Genomic DNA, 16,823 nt, shown 5'->3' with positions numbered 1-16,823 from the left:
GAGGGAATTCATATCACCTGCAGAAGTGGCAGACTAGTCATTTCTTGAGAGGAGGAAACCATTAGTGGTTAAGTCAGAGAGAGGAAGCCAGCCTCCTGGAAGGCAAATTTTAGCACTCTGTGCTGCAGAACATCAAGTCAATGTAACTTACTGATGGACTTGATTTACTGCTGAGGATAAATCATAAGCCAGGCCAGCTTCTATTAAATTGGATCACCATGATTGCCATGTCAACATGTATTATCTTCTTGGCTGTGACTTTAAGTAAGTATAGAGTTTCTGATTTTTGCTCATTTTCTAAATACCATATTAACATGGCTATCTTGGCAGGCTAAAGCTCATTAGTTCAGTGCATAGCTGTCAACGTTTCCCTTTTTTAAAGGGAAATTCCCTTATTCCGAATAGGATTCCTCACAAGAAAAGGGAAAAGTTGACAGCTATGGTTCAGTGGGTTAACATTTGCACCTTGAAAGAAGCATGCAGTGTTTATTGTGACACTTTTACTCATGACACAGCCCATTGGTGGGTTGAATGTAACATGTGTGTGAGTCGGAAATGGTTTGGCTTTGTGTAAGGCAGCTTAGTATGTTCCTGCGTTATGTTACCTGTGCAGGTGGAGAAGGAAAAGAGGTAGAAGTGGGCAGGGAGACAACACATTACTTTCAATGAGTGTACAATCAGTGTGAAGCAATACCCGAGCTGTGCAGTTGTTCAGATGCAACGTTGAATGAGTGTACACAATAGGTGAGCTGTGCGAATCAACAAGTGTGCACTCTTTCACACAAAACTCCTGCACATGTTTAGAGATAGCCTATACCTCCAAATTAGGAAACAAGACAAAATGTTAAAAAAGAGAGTCCTGTTTATAATGAACCAAAACTAACACAATTGTAATGAACCAAGAATGTAGAAGAAGATTTAGAAAACTCCCACCCTATTCCAGATAGCCCCAAGTTGCCAAGCACCACAGAGCTGGTCTTGAGTTCTCCACTGATGTATCCGTTGGTCCTCCTGCCCAGCTAACATAATCTCTTATGGCATAATCTTTTCTGCAGAAGGGAGTGTTGGTCAGTCAGTGTACCAAACAGAAGGCATCGTGCATGTCGCCCAAGGAGAGGGTATCTCGCTCAACTGTTCCTACAAAGGGACTGTCTATGCTCTATTCTGGTACATTCAGCATCCAGGCCAACCTCCCAAGCTTTTCCTGAGTACCTATGACCCTCAAGCAGATGGGGTTCTTCTTGGCTTCAAAGCCGAGCAGAAGACAGACAAGAAAGACGAGGGGACCTTCAACATGGAGAAGACTGCCAGCCAGCTGAATGACTCTGCTGTCTATTTCTGTGCCATGAGTGACACAGTGAAGTAGAACAATGGAGAAGCAGAGCAAAAACATTCAAAGAGGAAAGAGACATGAGAGAAAGGGAGCACGTATAGCGTATTCAGATATCCAAGCAGCAATCCTTGTGCACATTTACCTGAAAGACCTCTCTCTCTGTGTGCATGCCATTTATTAAATAAACAAACAGTGTTTATTACATTTCTCACTGTCATTATTCATATTTCTAACCTTTCCATTTCTTAAAAAGGCAAGTAGCTTCTACTTCCTCCTAAGATCACCCAGAAAAACCCTGAGCTAGGTCACATTACAGTTTTGACCTAGGAATCATTGGGGGTCATGATCTCTGTCCCTTTATCTATACGAGATCTTGTAAATCTGAAACTTCTCAATTGCAGATAACCCTGGATGGGCTCAAGAGGTCAACCAGCCGGGATCTACTAGAGCATTTGAAGGACAACCACACACCCTGAGCTGCAGCCTCTCTTCTGAATCAAGCGATGTGATCCAGTGGTACTGGCAGTTCCCAGGAGAAGGGCTTCGGTATATTGCTGGTGCAATTCCAGGGCATCCTGGTGAAGGGGCTGATCCAAAGAGCACAGTGAATGTTGGACAGGACAAGAAATCCAGCACACTTGTTCTCCATCAGGTGAAGCTGGCAGATGCTGCTGTCTACTACTGTGCTCTGAGTGACACAGTGTGTCAGGGAGGGACTATCCCTGTGCAAAAACTCTTCTCAGTGTCTGAGCAGAGGAGGAGCTAAGGCAGGCAGGAGGAGGCATGGGAGATAAGTCAACAGAGAACATGCAAAAGAAGCAGGCATAGCAATGGGGTTTAAAGTGTGTATTCTTTATGAGCTGGGAAATCAAATTCCATTGAAGCTCAAGGAGCTGAGGCCACCGCCATTCACTTAACTTCGAACCAATCTGAAATATGGAGATTTGATGCTGAACTTACTTGCAATGCTAGAATGACTGAATGTTGCTCGGTGGTGGAGTAGGAATAACATTCCAGGTTCAATCCCTGGATTCCTTTCTTTCTTTTTTTCAATCTTATTTCTGAATTTTTCACAAAGAAAGAAAAACTTTACAAATCTTAACATAAACCATAAGTTACTTTATCAACTGACTTCCTATCCTCTCCTTCCATTGTTTCCATATTTACCCTTAAATGCTGCATATTATGCCTATACTGTTCAATACATTCAATTTAACCCATTTTTCTTAATAAGTCATGCAATTGCTCATATTTCAAATCCTTCTCACATTTTCATCTCACTATAGTAGTTCTTTAAATACTCAATAAAAAGTTTCCAGAACTCAAGGATTTTTATTATTATTATTAGTCATTTTGGTCTCTAATTTTCACTGTTAATTTTGCTAGTTCCAGGTCTTCCATCATTTCCAAAAGCCAATCTTCCTTTGTTGGAAGTCTCATTCTTTCCATATTTGGGCATACAATACTCGTACTGCTTTCATTGTGTACATAAATAAGTTAAGCAGCTCTTTTGGAACAACATTATCTACAATTCCTGAAAGAAAAGCTTCGAGTTTCTTGGTAACCATCAACTTAAACCTCTTTTCCATCTTATTATATATCATTTCCCAGTAGCCCTTAGCTTTTTTGCAAGACCACCACATGTGAAGAAATGTTCCTTCTGTCATTTTGCATTTCCAACACACACTTGACTTAGTTTTATACGTTTTGGGAGGGGGGTACATATGTTTGAATGTTCCCCTAGCTATGCAGCAGCTTTTTCTGAATGTTCCAACTTGTTTAAATTGTGTTGAAGCTCTACTACCACTCGTGCGTTCTTTATTTTTTAGCAGGGAGAATAACACTTAAGCTATGTGTTTTGCTCACACACCAGGACTGTCCTTGATTATTTTAAGTCAGAGTTCTCCAACCTGGCATTTTCTTCGACTACATCTCCCATCAGCTCCAGCCAGCAGATGTGGTGGTTTAGGCTGATGGGAATTGTAGTTTGAAATAGCAGGAGGGCACCAGGTTGGAGAAGCCTGGCGTAAAGCAACTAACCAGCCAATCAGCAATTGTCTGACTACAGTATTTTGATGAAACAATTAAGGATCTGCATCTTATCTAGCCTGCAGTGTGCCTTTCCCCCCACCAGGTGGTGGCATCAGTCCAGTTGCAGGAAGTTCCTACAAATTCTCATAGGTCTGGTTCTTCTTCTTTTACATCAGTTTTGGAACATATAAGAATCCCAGCCTGGATTAGATCTAAGGCTCTTCTAGCGGAAATGCTAAACACCTACAATCACAACTTGGCTGATCGGATGCTTACAGGAATCCCATGAGCGGGGTGTGAAGACAGCAGCCCTCCAAAACTATAACTAATCGTAAGCCACTGGTTTTCTGTGGTTGGGATAATAATAATAATAATAATAATAATAATAATAATAATAATAATATTTATTTATTTATTTATTTATTTATTTATTTATACATACATACATACATACATACATACATACTCCACCCATCTGGCAGGTTTCCCCAGCAACTCTGGGAAGCTTTCAACAGAACACTAAAAACAGAATAAAACATCAAACATTAAAAACGTCCCTAAACAGGGCTGCCTTCAGATGTCTTCTAAAAGCCAGATAGTTGTTTGTTCCCTTTACATAATGGGAGGGCGTTCCACAGGGAGTGGGCCACTACTGAGAAGGCCATCTTCCTGGTTCCTTGTAACCTCGCTTCTCGCAGTGAGGGAACCACCAAAAGGCCCTCAGAGCTGGACCTCAGTGTCTGGGCAGAACGATGGGGGTGGAGACACTCCTTCAGGTATATAAACACATGCATATGTATGTTTGTGTATCTGTGTGTGCTTGCTTTTTCTTATTTGCTTATTATTTGTTTGCAAATATGTGCATGGTGTTTTTCTGGTGTGTGTGTGTGTGTGTGTGCGCTCTGAGCATCCCTGCTTTCTCTTATCCAACAAGCGTGCTTTGTGATGTCTGAAACAGGTCCTTATATTTCTCAGTGTACCCCCCAAAATGTCAGAGACTCTAACCATTAGGTCATAGCCATGAATAAAGTCACAGCACCTGCAGAACTGAACCCACTGTAACTAAAAATCCACCTGCTCTAAAGAAAACCACAAGTTTGAAGCCGCAGACACAACTTTTAACCACTCCAAAGTCTTGGGTTTCCACTGATGCCATACCTGCTTTCTTCCGCCAGGCGGCAATGGGAAATTCTCCTTTCACTAAATACAGAAGGCTCTTCACCTTCTGAGGTTTTCCTCTAACCCTGTTTTCACAAAAGAACCACGATTCTCCTTCTGACTGTCAGAGGAGAGCTGAGAAAACGAGAAGAGAAAGCACACATAGAGAATTCATTGAGTTGGAGAAGACAACCTTAGTTTCTCCGCTGAATTTTCAGAGTGGACCAGAAGGAATCCTTGATAGCAAGAACATCCATGTCCTTCAGGATGTCCTCAAGAGTCCAGCTAGCTCAGTGGAGGATTCTTTTGGGGCTATTTTGGCTGTGTAAGTTGGGGAATCCTTAGAAATTTGGGAGAGGGCCATAGCCCAGAGGCAGATGGTCTCCTTTGCATGCAGAAGACCCCAGCTTAAGGTAGGACCCTGACATCAGCCCTGTCTGAGAAATCCTGGAGAGCAGCTGTCAGTATAGACAATACTGAGATAGATGGGACAGTGGCCTGACTCTGTATAAGCAGCTCCTATGCTTTGAGAAAATGTTGATAATAGAAAATAGGTAGAAATGTCTACTCTACACGCACCTACATCCACTCTGGGATCTTTCTCTAGCTTCACTAGGCATAATGCCTCTATGACTCCTAGGAGGAGGAGAAGACATGTTACAATTTCAATATTATGAACACGACCACCAAGAATAGAAAGAGATGTAGGGCTGGAATGAGACACACAACAAAACCCTTATTAGATGTATAGCTATTGTTCTTTTTATAATAATAATAATAATATGTTATTAGACACTGTTAGTGACGTAGGACTATTAACTGCAATCAGAAAGGTCAAAATGGTGCATATTTATAGGAGATTTCAAGACAATGTGACCCTAAGAGCTCTACTGAGTCAAACCAAAAGCCTCTAGTCCAGGATTTGGTTCTCAGTGACCAGCCAGGTGTCTATGGGATGTCGACAAACAGGACTTGAGTGCCACAGGGCTCTCCACACTTGCAATTCCCAGAAAATGATGTTTGCTTGGTGTATGCTGGAAGCCATATAGACATCATGGGTACCAGCTGCTGTGGATTGTTTTGGGAGGCAGGGTGGGATAACAAATAATTAATAAATCAAGTAAACAAGAAAAATTAATAGTAGTAGCTGTTGATAAGCTTACCCTTCATCAATTTGCTTCATCATATTTTAAGGCTGTTCAAGTTGGCAGTCATCACAAGGCTAGCAAGATCCATTGCTTGACTATAATATATTGAAAGGAAATGTCCGAAGGAGGGAGAGACCCTTGAGAATGATAGATGGAGCGATGGGTGGATGAATGAGATGACCAAATTAATGATGTTGAAGTAAGAGGCAGAAAGACAGAGTCAGATGGAGAGAGATGGGGGTTCACAAGCAACGCCTGATAAACAGTCAGAAATTCAGCATGAGAAGTCATGGAATAACAATAATTCCCCCCACAGGTGGAGATATCAGTGGTGATGCTTCTCAGCTTTCTGAAGTCTACTTTTCCTCAGGAGAAACAGCTCGGATCTCCTGCAAACATGGACTCTCTTCATACACTGTGGTCTTCTGGTACAAGCAAACCCAAGATACGGCCCCTTACTCAGTCATCCACAGTTACTCTAAAACCGAGAAGAAAGAACGGTTGGAGATGGACACTGACAAAGGCAACCTGTCTACAGAGCTTTCCATCAGCAAGGTGGAGATGGGGGACGCCGGGATCTACTATTGTGCTGCAAGTGACACAGTGGTGGGAAATGCAAGGCGAGCTGCACAAAAACCTGAAGAATTTTGTTCCTCTTCACTGCGCCGAAGATTCACTTCTTGGACAGCCACATACACATCCCACTGTACATAAATGAGTCATTAAGAAGGAATCACTGTCCTAGGTCAGAAATGTCACCTTGTTTTCTTCTAATTGTCCCATTATGGCAAGGATAGCCAATGCTGTGCCCTTCAGAAACTGTAAATAACCAGCCCCATTCAACATGGGGAATGGTAAGGGATGAAGAGAAATCTTTCCACAGACATCTGGAGGGCACTGCATTGACCAACCCTACATTATGGGGTAGTAGTGGAACAACCAGATGCCCACAAGATGTTTTGGACTACAAGTCATTCTAGCCCCATCCAGCTGTACAGCTGTACATGATAATAAAGTGTATCTGTTAATCACCCTCTGGAGGACCAAACTAAGTAATGTGCTACTTTGAGAGCAGTTTCTTGGATTCCAAAATGTACGCCCAAAAGTGTTGGGAGACCCTTGGCATGAGGTCAGATCTGTTAAGGGGAGCTGACAGCACCTGAAGATGTGACCCCAGTGTAACTTAAAATCCATCTGCTCAAAAGAAAACCACAAGTCGGAAGCCACAAACACATTTTGTAAGAAACCCTGCTATCTTTGTTTTCTTCCACTAGGTAGCAATGAGGAGTCATTCTTGCTTCACAAGACCCTTCACCAGCTGTGGTTTATTCTAGCTGTGTTAACTTAAGATGTTCACAATTCTACTTCTGACTAGCAGGAGAGAGCTAAAAAAATAGGAAAAAAGAAAGCGCACATTGATAATTCATTGAACTGGAGAAGACGGCGACCTTAGTTTCTTCTGAATTTCCACACCTTACTAGGAGGGATCTGCATTGGTGAGAGCATCCACGTTCTTCAGAATGACCTCAAGAGTCCACCCAGCTCAGTGGATTCTCCTTGGACTATTTCTGCTGTGTAAGTTGGGGAATCCTTAGAAATTTGGGAAAGGGATGGAGCTCAGTGGTAGAGCTTTGCATGCAAAGGACACCAGGTTCATTCTCTGGGTTCTCCAGGTAGGGCTTAGAGAAAACCCCTGTCTGAAAATTCTGGAGGGCTGCTGCCAGTCAGTGCAGACAATATTGAGCTAGATGGAACAAGGGACCAACTCAGTATAAGGCAGCTTCCAAAGCTTACAGAAAATATTAACCCCTTAACAAGAGGCGAAAAGTAACTAATAATGTCTACTCCACAGAAATATACTTACTTTGCTGTTCCCTCAGGGATCTCTCTCTCTATCCTCCATTCAGTGAATTCCATTTGTCCAATGACCAACAGAAGCTAATTCCTACTACTATGAGGGGGAGAAGCCATATGACAATTATTATTACCAGTACTACCAGTAATAGAAGCTAGAATAAATCTGGAATTGTACACACAATTGAACTTTTATTAGCAGTTGTCACTGAGTGATAGCTAATATATAGCTACAGATTTCAGAATTTGATGCTCTTGGCATGTAACTGATATTAGACACAGTTATTGACTAATTACTATTAACTTACTCAGTAAGATCATCATGGCAATTGTGTATATCTATGTAAGATTCCAAGGAAATGTGAACATGAGAACCTTGTGGAGTCAAACCAATATTCTGTCTAGTGAAGGATCCTGTTCTTAGAAGGACCAAGCAGATATCTCTGGGAAGTCTGCAAGCAGGATGTCATCACAACAGCACTCTTCCCACTTGGAAAGCTCACCATCTGGTACTGAGAGGCATGTTGAAGAGCCATGAAGTTATGGAACAATTATGATTTTTCTTTTTCCAGGCAAAGATGTCAGTAGTGATGCTTCTCAGCCTTCTGAAGTCTCCTTTTATTCTGGAGAAACAGCTCGGATCTTCTGTAAACATGGAGTCTCTAATTATAATGGGGTCTTCTGGTACAAGCAAACCCAAGATGCAGCCCCTTCCGTAGTCATCTACAGTTACTCCAAAACGGAGAAGAAAGAACGGTTGGAGATGGACACTGACAAAGGGAATCTGTCTACAGAGCTTTTCATCAGCAAGGTGGAGATGGGGGACGCTGGGATCTACCATTGTGCTGCAAGTGACACAGTGGTGGGAAATGTAAGGCGAGCTGCACAAAAACCTGAAGAGCTTTGATCCTCTTCAGTGAGCTGAAGGTTCACCTCAGGGACAACCACGTCACACTTTTTATGAATGAGTCATTCAGAATAAATCATTGCTCTAGTTTAGAAATTTCACCACCTCTTTTTCACCTTGGCCCATTATGGCCACGATAGCCATATGGTGTTGTCCCCTCTATTTCCAAAGTACAAGGGTGTGTTTGTGTGGATTCTCATGTAGTCAAAACAGCATCATTCATTCATAAAAGAGTGGCATTAGCAGATTTTGAGATACCCAATGTTTCCCACAGTACTAAAATTGTGTTTGTTTGTTTAAAAAACAATGTAGAAAAGCATCTTTGAAATCAATGGTTGTGGATTGCCAACTGATTATTACAAGGTGGAAATAGAAAAGTTGGATGTGAGTGGAATAGGGTATCCTGAAGTAGGGCAAGGATGAACTGGAGTATCTACAATAATTTGTTGCAGGTCTCTCTCACCCACCTCCCTACTCATCTTCTGGTGTAGCGTTTTCTAAAGGAAAGCATAATTCAAGTAACTGTCTATGATATGTTAACAGTCCACAGTGGATTCAAATGGACAAGCATAATTTAGGATCCAGTCTTATGAAAGTGTGGGAGAACTTCTCCATTGAGGGCATACAGAAGTTTTAGCTAGTGGGAAGCAGCATCTTAAGTTCAGTCCATGACATATCTGCAGCAATATGGTTATTATTTGAAGAAATGTCTGCATGAAAATTCACAATAATCTTAGTGTACATCCCTGCTAATATACACAGTTTTGCATGCAATTTACCCTAATATGCACATTTTGCAAGCAGCAGTCCCTAAAATAATGCTTTTTTATTCGTTCTTTTCACCACTTACACAATGTTTACAGACCTTCCATGAGTATATGCATTTGTCTACTCAATGTTTTGGTTGGGAAACTGTTTTGCAAAATTCAGATGACAGCTGCCTTTTCATTCATATATTGTTTGGGGAAATGTGAATTAGGTAGGTTTGCATTGAAATGTGAAGAGAACGGAATCTGCCCCCCCCCAATCCCTAACAAGATGCTTGGGGGGGGGGGGAGAGTGTTCAGCTGTCATTGCAATGGGCTACACTGTGGTACTCTTAAAAGAAATGCATTCAGATGAGATCTGTGAATGACCGTAGGGTTTTTGCCACAGGATGAATCACTGTGTGAATCTATATCAGGTGGCAAAATCTCCTTTGGGACGGGAACAACGTTGGCGGTGATTCCTGGTATGTGATGGCCTCTCTGAAAAGCTTTCGGAAACAGGCTCCTAAAATAATCAAGGAACTGTAGAAATCCTCCTGTGAGCAAATGTTGCAATATTTAGGAGCTTTTTAGTTCAGAAGGAAAGGTGAGCAAGTGGTATATGATAGAGAGAAGTATGAAACTCCCTTCCAGCTGAACTGCCAGCACTTACTGAAGTCCCTACTGAAGCAGGGACTTTTCCGTTCCAGTTTCTGTGCATGCCTGGCAACTACAAGCTAAGAGGAGAGCAGAGGTTTCCCAAAAACACAACTAAGGATAATAATAATAATAATAATAATAATAATAATAATAATAATAATAATAATAATAATTTATTTGTACCCTGCCCCTCTGGCTGGGCCTCCCAAGCCACTCTGGATGGCTTCCAACAAAGATTAAAAATACATTAAAATGTCACACATTTAAAACTTCCCTGAACAGGGCTGCCTTCAGATGTCTTCTAAAAAATGTCCAGTAGTTGTTTATCTCTTTGACATCTGATGGGAGGGCATTCCACAGGTCGGGCACCACTACTGAGAAGGTCCTCTACCTGGTTCCCTGTAGCTTTGCTTCTCGCAATGAGGGAACTGCCAGAAGGCCCTCGGCACTGGACCTCAGAGTCCGGGCTGAATGATGGGGGTGGAGATGCTCCTTCAGATATACTGGGCCGAGGCCATTTAGGGCTTTAAAGGTCAACACCAACACTTTGAATTGTGCTCAGAAATGCTCTCTCTCTCTCAGTGGCGTAGCGTGGGTTGTCAGCACCCGGGGCAAGGCAAGTAGTTTGCGCCCCCTAACCCGTGGATTTGCACCCCCTAACCTGTGGATTTGCGCCCCCTAACCCATGGATTTGCCCTAACCCCAGATGTTGTGGCCGGTGCGGCCGGCCCCCCCTGCACCCCCCACGCTACGCCACCGCTCTCTCTCTCTCTCTCTCTCTCTCTCTCTCTCTCTCTCTCTCTCTGTGTGTGTGTGTGTGTGTGTAATATTTGGTAAGGGAACTGAACACAGTGGGTCTAGTGGTACCAACAATAAGCAGGACTAGGTTGATGGTGACACCAAATATGTATGTCTGAGAAGCAGAAATGTTGTGGTCAACTCCCAACTCTCTTTGTTGGCAACTATTTCAGATATCACCCCCCCTCCATGCATGCGCGCGCGCGCGCGCACACACACACACACACACACACCTAGTTCTGTATTGGGACTCCTCTGCTGTCCTCCTTGTTAATAGTGTTATTTATTTTAAAAAATTATCAGCACAATTCTAATAGTAGAAAACAACCTTGTCACAGAGGTGACAAGGGGAGTCAAAAGTAAAATAAAAAGAAGCAAGTGTTTATCTGTCAGTGCAGCCCATCAAGAAGTATTAAAATCCGAGTCTGCGATGTTCATAGCAGACACAAAAGCCTCATCCAAACTTTTGCTTGATGCATATTTTGATCGCATTGTGTACCACCAGTTCCCTTGGGTCTGAGATCTATTTTGTTGTTCCATGGCTGTTCCTTGTGAAAACCGGAGCTTACCTTCTGAATTGGATGTAATCAGATGCACAGAAAATCTGAAGAGAGCTTCTGCTTTGCCGAACTTCAATTCAGCGAGTAATATTGGATTTTATAGTGGGTGGGAGAAAAGGAAAGCTCTCAGATTCAGGGGAAATAATTGATACACAATACAATCAAAATGGGACGCAGGTGGCGCTGTGGGTTAAACCACAGAGCCTAGGACTTGCCGATCAGAAGGTCGGCAGTTCGAATCCCCACAACGGGGTGAGCTCCCATTGCTTGGTCCCAGCTCCTGCCAACCTAGCAGTTCGAAAGCATGTCAAGTGCAAGTAGATAAATAGGTGCCGCTCTGGCGGGAAGGTAAACAGTGTTTCCGTGCGCTGCTCTGGTTCACCAGAAGCGGCTTAGTCATGCTGGCCACATGGCCCAGAAGCTGTACACTGGCTCCTTTGGCCAATAAAGCGAGATGAGCGCCGCAACCCCAGAGTCGGTCACGACTGGACCTAATGGTCAGGGGTCCCTTTACCTTACAATCAAAATACGGGTCAGGTAAAAGTGTTGATGAGCCCTCAGTTTTGCATGCTTCCAAGAGATGTCTTTGTACTTGTTGACTTCCTTGTGGCCTTGTCTACTTTTTGTAAGGGCGTAGATCATTGTGAGTCTAGGAAGTGGATACAATAAGCCAGTGTTTGGAAGTGGGACTAGACTGATCGTGACACCAAGTAAGTCCATGTGAGATGTTGCAAACATGATGCTTAATTTCCCCTCTGTTGGCTACTATTTCAGATATTAAAACAGGCATCCTCCCACCTTTACGGAGCTGTGTAATTGCAAAAATGGACTCTTCCCACCATGGAGTTGGCAATCTGTTGTCTGGGAGGGAACCTTCAGAACATGAGAAACTGCCTTATATAAGGAATGGTGTTCTGGAGAATATAAGAAATAGCCTCACCCTGAGTCAGATCATGGGTCTTTCTAGCTCAGCAGTGTCCATACTGACTGGCAAAGCTGTTTTTCAGGCAGAGTTCTCTCCTAGCAATGCCTGGAAATTCTTGGGATCAAACTTGGGACTTCTGGCACAGCTCTAGCCTGGGGCATCAGACAGAAGGAAAAGGGATGGGGAACGAAGTGATGAAAATGCAGTGGGTGGACATTTTAATGAGTGTTTTGCCTCAACAGCAACACTTAGCGCTGATGGGTTTTTGTAAGGGGTTGTGTCACTGTGAGCAATAGCAACAACAAATTCACGATTGGGTCTGGTACAACACTGAAAGTCTTCCCAAGTAAGTAGGAAGAAAAGGCAATACAGATTATTATATTTGATAACGTGTGGAATGGGATCAATACCATATCATCTATTGCCTGTGTGTTTGACTAAAATGAAGGTGTTTCTGTATGTTATATCCATAACTTCTGAAAGGCATATTATAAACAGAGAGGATGTGGGTGGTTTGAAGTTTTTGTTTTTGTGGTTTCTGGGTCAGGGTGGGAAGTCACCTTTGGACCTGGGACAGCAGTGATGATGATTCCTGGTATGTCTTGGTTTTCTTGTTTTTGTCTGAGTTACTGGGTTATTTTCTTCCAGCTAACTCACCATTTGATCCATATGTATGTATATATGGGTGGTTGCAAACATTAGGCACCATTGAAATCAATGGAACTAAGCAACATACCGTATTTTTCCTCCTATAAGACGCCCACATGTATAAGACACCACCTATTTTGGGGGACTCAGAGTTAAGAAAATGTGGGAGATATATCCATGTATAAGATGCCCCCTAATTTTTGACATTATTTTTTTTGGGGGGGGACCTAGTGTTATACATGGAAAAATATGGTAACTCCATTCATTTGAAGGGTGTCCCCTCTGAGTATGACTTAGTTGGATATCACGATAGAGTACTGCACTGTCCATTGTCATCACCCACCAGCTTCTGGGAGACGAAATATGAAGTGGTTGACCTCCTCTGCTTGAATGTCAGCATGCTAGTCACCTTTGCTGGCCTGACACAATGCCTAGCACTGATGGGTTTTTGTAAAGGGTTGGGTTGCTGTGCGCAATAACTATGATTTCACCATCGGGTCTGGAACGAGGCTGGTTGTCCTCCCAAGTAAGTAGGAAGAATAAACCTCACAGATAGTTGCATTTGATATTGTAAGCAAAGAGATAAATAGCATATCACATGTTGCTTTTGTGTTGGGCATTCTTTGCCATTAAAATGTGTGTGTGTGTGTGTGTGTGTGTGTGTGTGTGTGTGTGTGTTAGGGTTGCCATAAGTCTGGGAATTCCCAGACATGTCCTCTTTGGGAGGGCCAACATGCCCATCCAGTGGGATTTTTACATTTTAAAGGAAATGTCCAGGTGTGGGTGGGGTGGCTTGGGCATGGGTGGCTCAGGCACAGACATGGGCTGCTCTGCTTGCTGCGGTTGCTGCCAGCCTGAGCCAGGGAAAGGGGCATGCAGGGCCGCCACAGTGCCCATGCACCTCATTCCCCGGCTCAGACTGGCAGCAGCTCGGGTTGTCCTCTTTTTTGCTCTTCTAGATATGGCAACCTGTTTCTGTGTGTGTGTGCATGAGAGAGAGAGAGAAATCTATTCACAAGTTGTGTCTCACACAGAGAATTTGTATCTCTCTCACACGCTTGAAAAGTAGGACCTGCAACAAAATGTCGCAATGTTATCTCACCTCCTTAGCAGGAGTGGTTCCTCATGAAAATTAGTGTGAATCTCCCCTTCTATACACACACTTACATATGAAATTTACATTTTTTTTCCAATTTCCCCAAATAGAATTCATTTTTCTATTTTATTCGCATCAATATATGTATATGTTATGCATATGCATTTCATGTTTTAATGCACATTTTACTTGGCTGAAAAACTGTGTTGCAAAAAAACGGAAGGGGTGTGAATTTGAAAGGATGGCTGTGCTTTGGTTTATGTCTTGCTTTGGAAGGTACAGATTAGGTAGGCATGCCTCTAAATGAGAAGTGAATCAAATTTCTCCTGGTCACTACTTGGAAGTAAACCTCACTGAGCTCACTTGGACTTACTTCCAGGTAAGTGTGTTCACAACTGCTAACTTAGGCTCCTTTTCAGTTGTGGATCATGACAGTCCAATGTCTATTTAACTTGAACAGATGATAAGAAAGCAAAAAGCAGCCCTCAGCCATTTTTTCACCTGCCATTTTTGTAAAGGGTTTTCTTAGTGTGCCTAACTACAGGCAGCTATGGGAAAGTGACGTTTGGTCTGGGAACCCGATTAGCCATCCAGCCAGGTAGGTCAGAAGCAACCAGATTCATTCCCAGCCTGGGTCTTCAGAGAAGTAACTTCACCACATCTATGGACCCCATTAGGTATTTGGGAAGAAAGGTTTGTGTGTTTAGTGTTTTTTCGTAAGGGAAAGCCCATAGCTCTATAACAGAACATCTGCTCTGCAAACAGACGGTCCCAGGTTCAATCCTGGACATCTCCTGGCACACCTGGGAATGTTCCCTGCTTGAAACTCTGGAAAGCAGTCGCCAGTCAGGGTAGACAATACTGATTCAGACGCACCAATGTCACTCTGTAAAAGGTAGCTTCCTATGTCCCTATGCAAACTGGATGTTTCTCAAGCTTTGGGTGGAATGCTTATAGCCCATGGTGTCTCAGATACAGATGGTACATGATCTTTTGTTGTTGTTTAGTCATTTAGTCGTGTCCGATTCTTCATGACCCCATGGACCAGTGCATGCCAGGCACTCCTGTCTTCCACTGCCTCCCGCAGTTTGGTCAAACTCATGCTGGTAGCTTTGAGAACACTATCCAACCATCTTGTCCTCTGTCGTCCCTTTTTCCTTGTGCCCTCCATCTTTCCCAACATCAGGCTCTTTTCCAGGGAGTCTTCTCTTCTCATGATGTGGCCAAAGTATTGGAGCCTCAGCTTCACGATCTGTCCTTCCAGTGAGCACTCAGGGCTGATTTCCTTAAGAATCGATAGGTTTGATCTTCTTGCAGTCCATGGGACTCTCCAAAGTCTCCTCCAGCACCATAATTCAAAAGTAGGTACATGATCTAATGCGAGCTAAATAAAACATAATTAAAATAACCACTCCACCACCAAATGCCTGGGGCAAAAAGGACTTAAGGATGTTCAGGATAAACTTCTTGGAACATCCACTAAGCGGGTGGGGAATAATTCCATAACTGTGATGAAATTGCTATGACTGATCTGGTCTGTGACTTCTGTGTTTGAACACAAATTTTACACAAGAAATTTGGCAGATCTTTTGACTGGAAAACACTTGCTCATTGTCAATCTTGCTTTGTTAAAATTCACACAGGACTATTGATTCTCAAATTGCCTTCCCGAAAGGTCAAAATTTGCTTGAGACTCCCATGACCCAAGTTAATATCTGGAATGTACTGCCACAGTTTTTGCAAAGGTCTGTTGCACTGTGTAATGTGGGAAACAGCAGGAAAGTTATATTTGGAGGTGGGACAAGGCTGAGGGTTTATCCAAGTAAGTTTCAATAGTTAAACACAAACAAAGCCTAGCTCTCTGGAATAATTGGTGTGTTTTTCCCTGACCTTAACTTATCTACCTCTTTGACATTACCAGCTGATTATTGATTCTCGAGTTGCTTTCCCCAAAATGTCAAAGTTTGCTTGAGTTTCTCAAACTACTATCAAAAAATGTTCTCTGACACTTTTTGCAAAGCTCTGTTCCACTGTGTAATTCTGGAGGTGGCTACAAAGTTATATTTGGAGGTGGGACAAGATTGAGTGTTTATCCAAGTAAGTCTTAACACTTTCTTTCAGCTAGCTCTCCAGAACAGATGGAAATCCAATTACAGTGGTACCTTGGGTTACATATGCTTCAGGTTACATACGCTTCAGGTTACAGACTCCGCTAACCCAGAAATATTACCTCGGGTTAAGAACTTTGCTTCAGGATAAGAACAGAAATCGTGCTCTGGCAGCGCAGCAGCAGCAGAAGGCCCCATTAGCTAAAGTGGTGCTTCAGGTTAAGAACAGTTTCAGGTTAAGAACGGACCTCCAGAATGAATTAAGTACTTAACCCGAGGTACCACTGTACTCGCAAGTCCCACTACCCATTTTATCACCACATTCTGGAATACTTCCTTGTCCACTAGCTGTTTTGCAGTATCTCATTCTCTGTGCTCCGCTCCTCACTCTCTGCCACGGTTGAGGGACCCTTACTCTTCAGATATTGCTGGATGAAAGCTCCTGGGTGTTGGCTGGGGCTGAAGGGAGCTAAAGTTCTACAACATCTGGGTGGCCACAGGTTCCCCATTCGCCCTCTATGCCCTCCTGATGTCCTTGTCTATTTTTTGTAAGGGTCTGGACCACTGTGGTTCTAACAGTGCCTACAGTAAGCCAGTGTTTGGAGGTGGAACTAGATTGATTGTGACACCAAGTACGTATGTCTGAAATGTACAAATATGATGTTCAATTTCCCCTCTTTTAGTAGCTATTTCAGAGATTTAAAAAGCTATCCCTTCCCAGTTATGTTTTGAGACTCTTTCTCTTGGTTAATATTTGTCTAGCACTGATAGCTGCTTGGAGATGTACTTTAAATAGGAATAGCCCAGAAAGCTTACAAACTAAAAACCCTCCCTAGCAATTTGTTTCATCT

General features: G+C 42.9%; 1 protein-coding gene across 1 annotated transcript; it reads left to right on the top strand.

Moving 5' to 3' along the window:
* The first annotated feature begins 893 nt into the window (after positions 1-893).
* On the top strand, positions 894-2,507 carry LOC144325199 (uncharacterized). The gene is made up of 4 exons (XM_077917781.1): positions 894-906; positions 1,059-1,357; positions 1,587-1,590; positions 1,735-2,507. The coding sequence occupies exons 1-4, from the start codon at positions 894-896 to the stop codon at positions 2,097-2,099; spliced, it is 681 nt and encodes a 226-aa protein (XP_077773907.1). The 3' UTR covers positions 2,100-2,507.
* Positions 2,508-16,823: the final 14,316 nt, after the last annotated feature.

Source organism: Podarcis muralis, chromosome 13 (genome assembly GCF_964188315.1).
Source record: "Podarcis muralis chromosome 13, rPodMur119.hap1.1, whole genome shotgun sequence".
NCBI lineage: Eukaryota > Metazoa > Chordata > Lepidosauria > Squamata > Lacertidae > Podarcis > Podarcis muralis.
The sequence above is the reverse complement of the archived record's forward strand: the minus strand, read 5'-3'. Positions and strand labels throughout refer to the sequence as shown.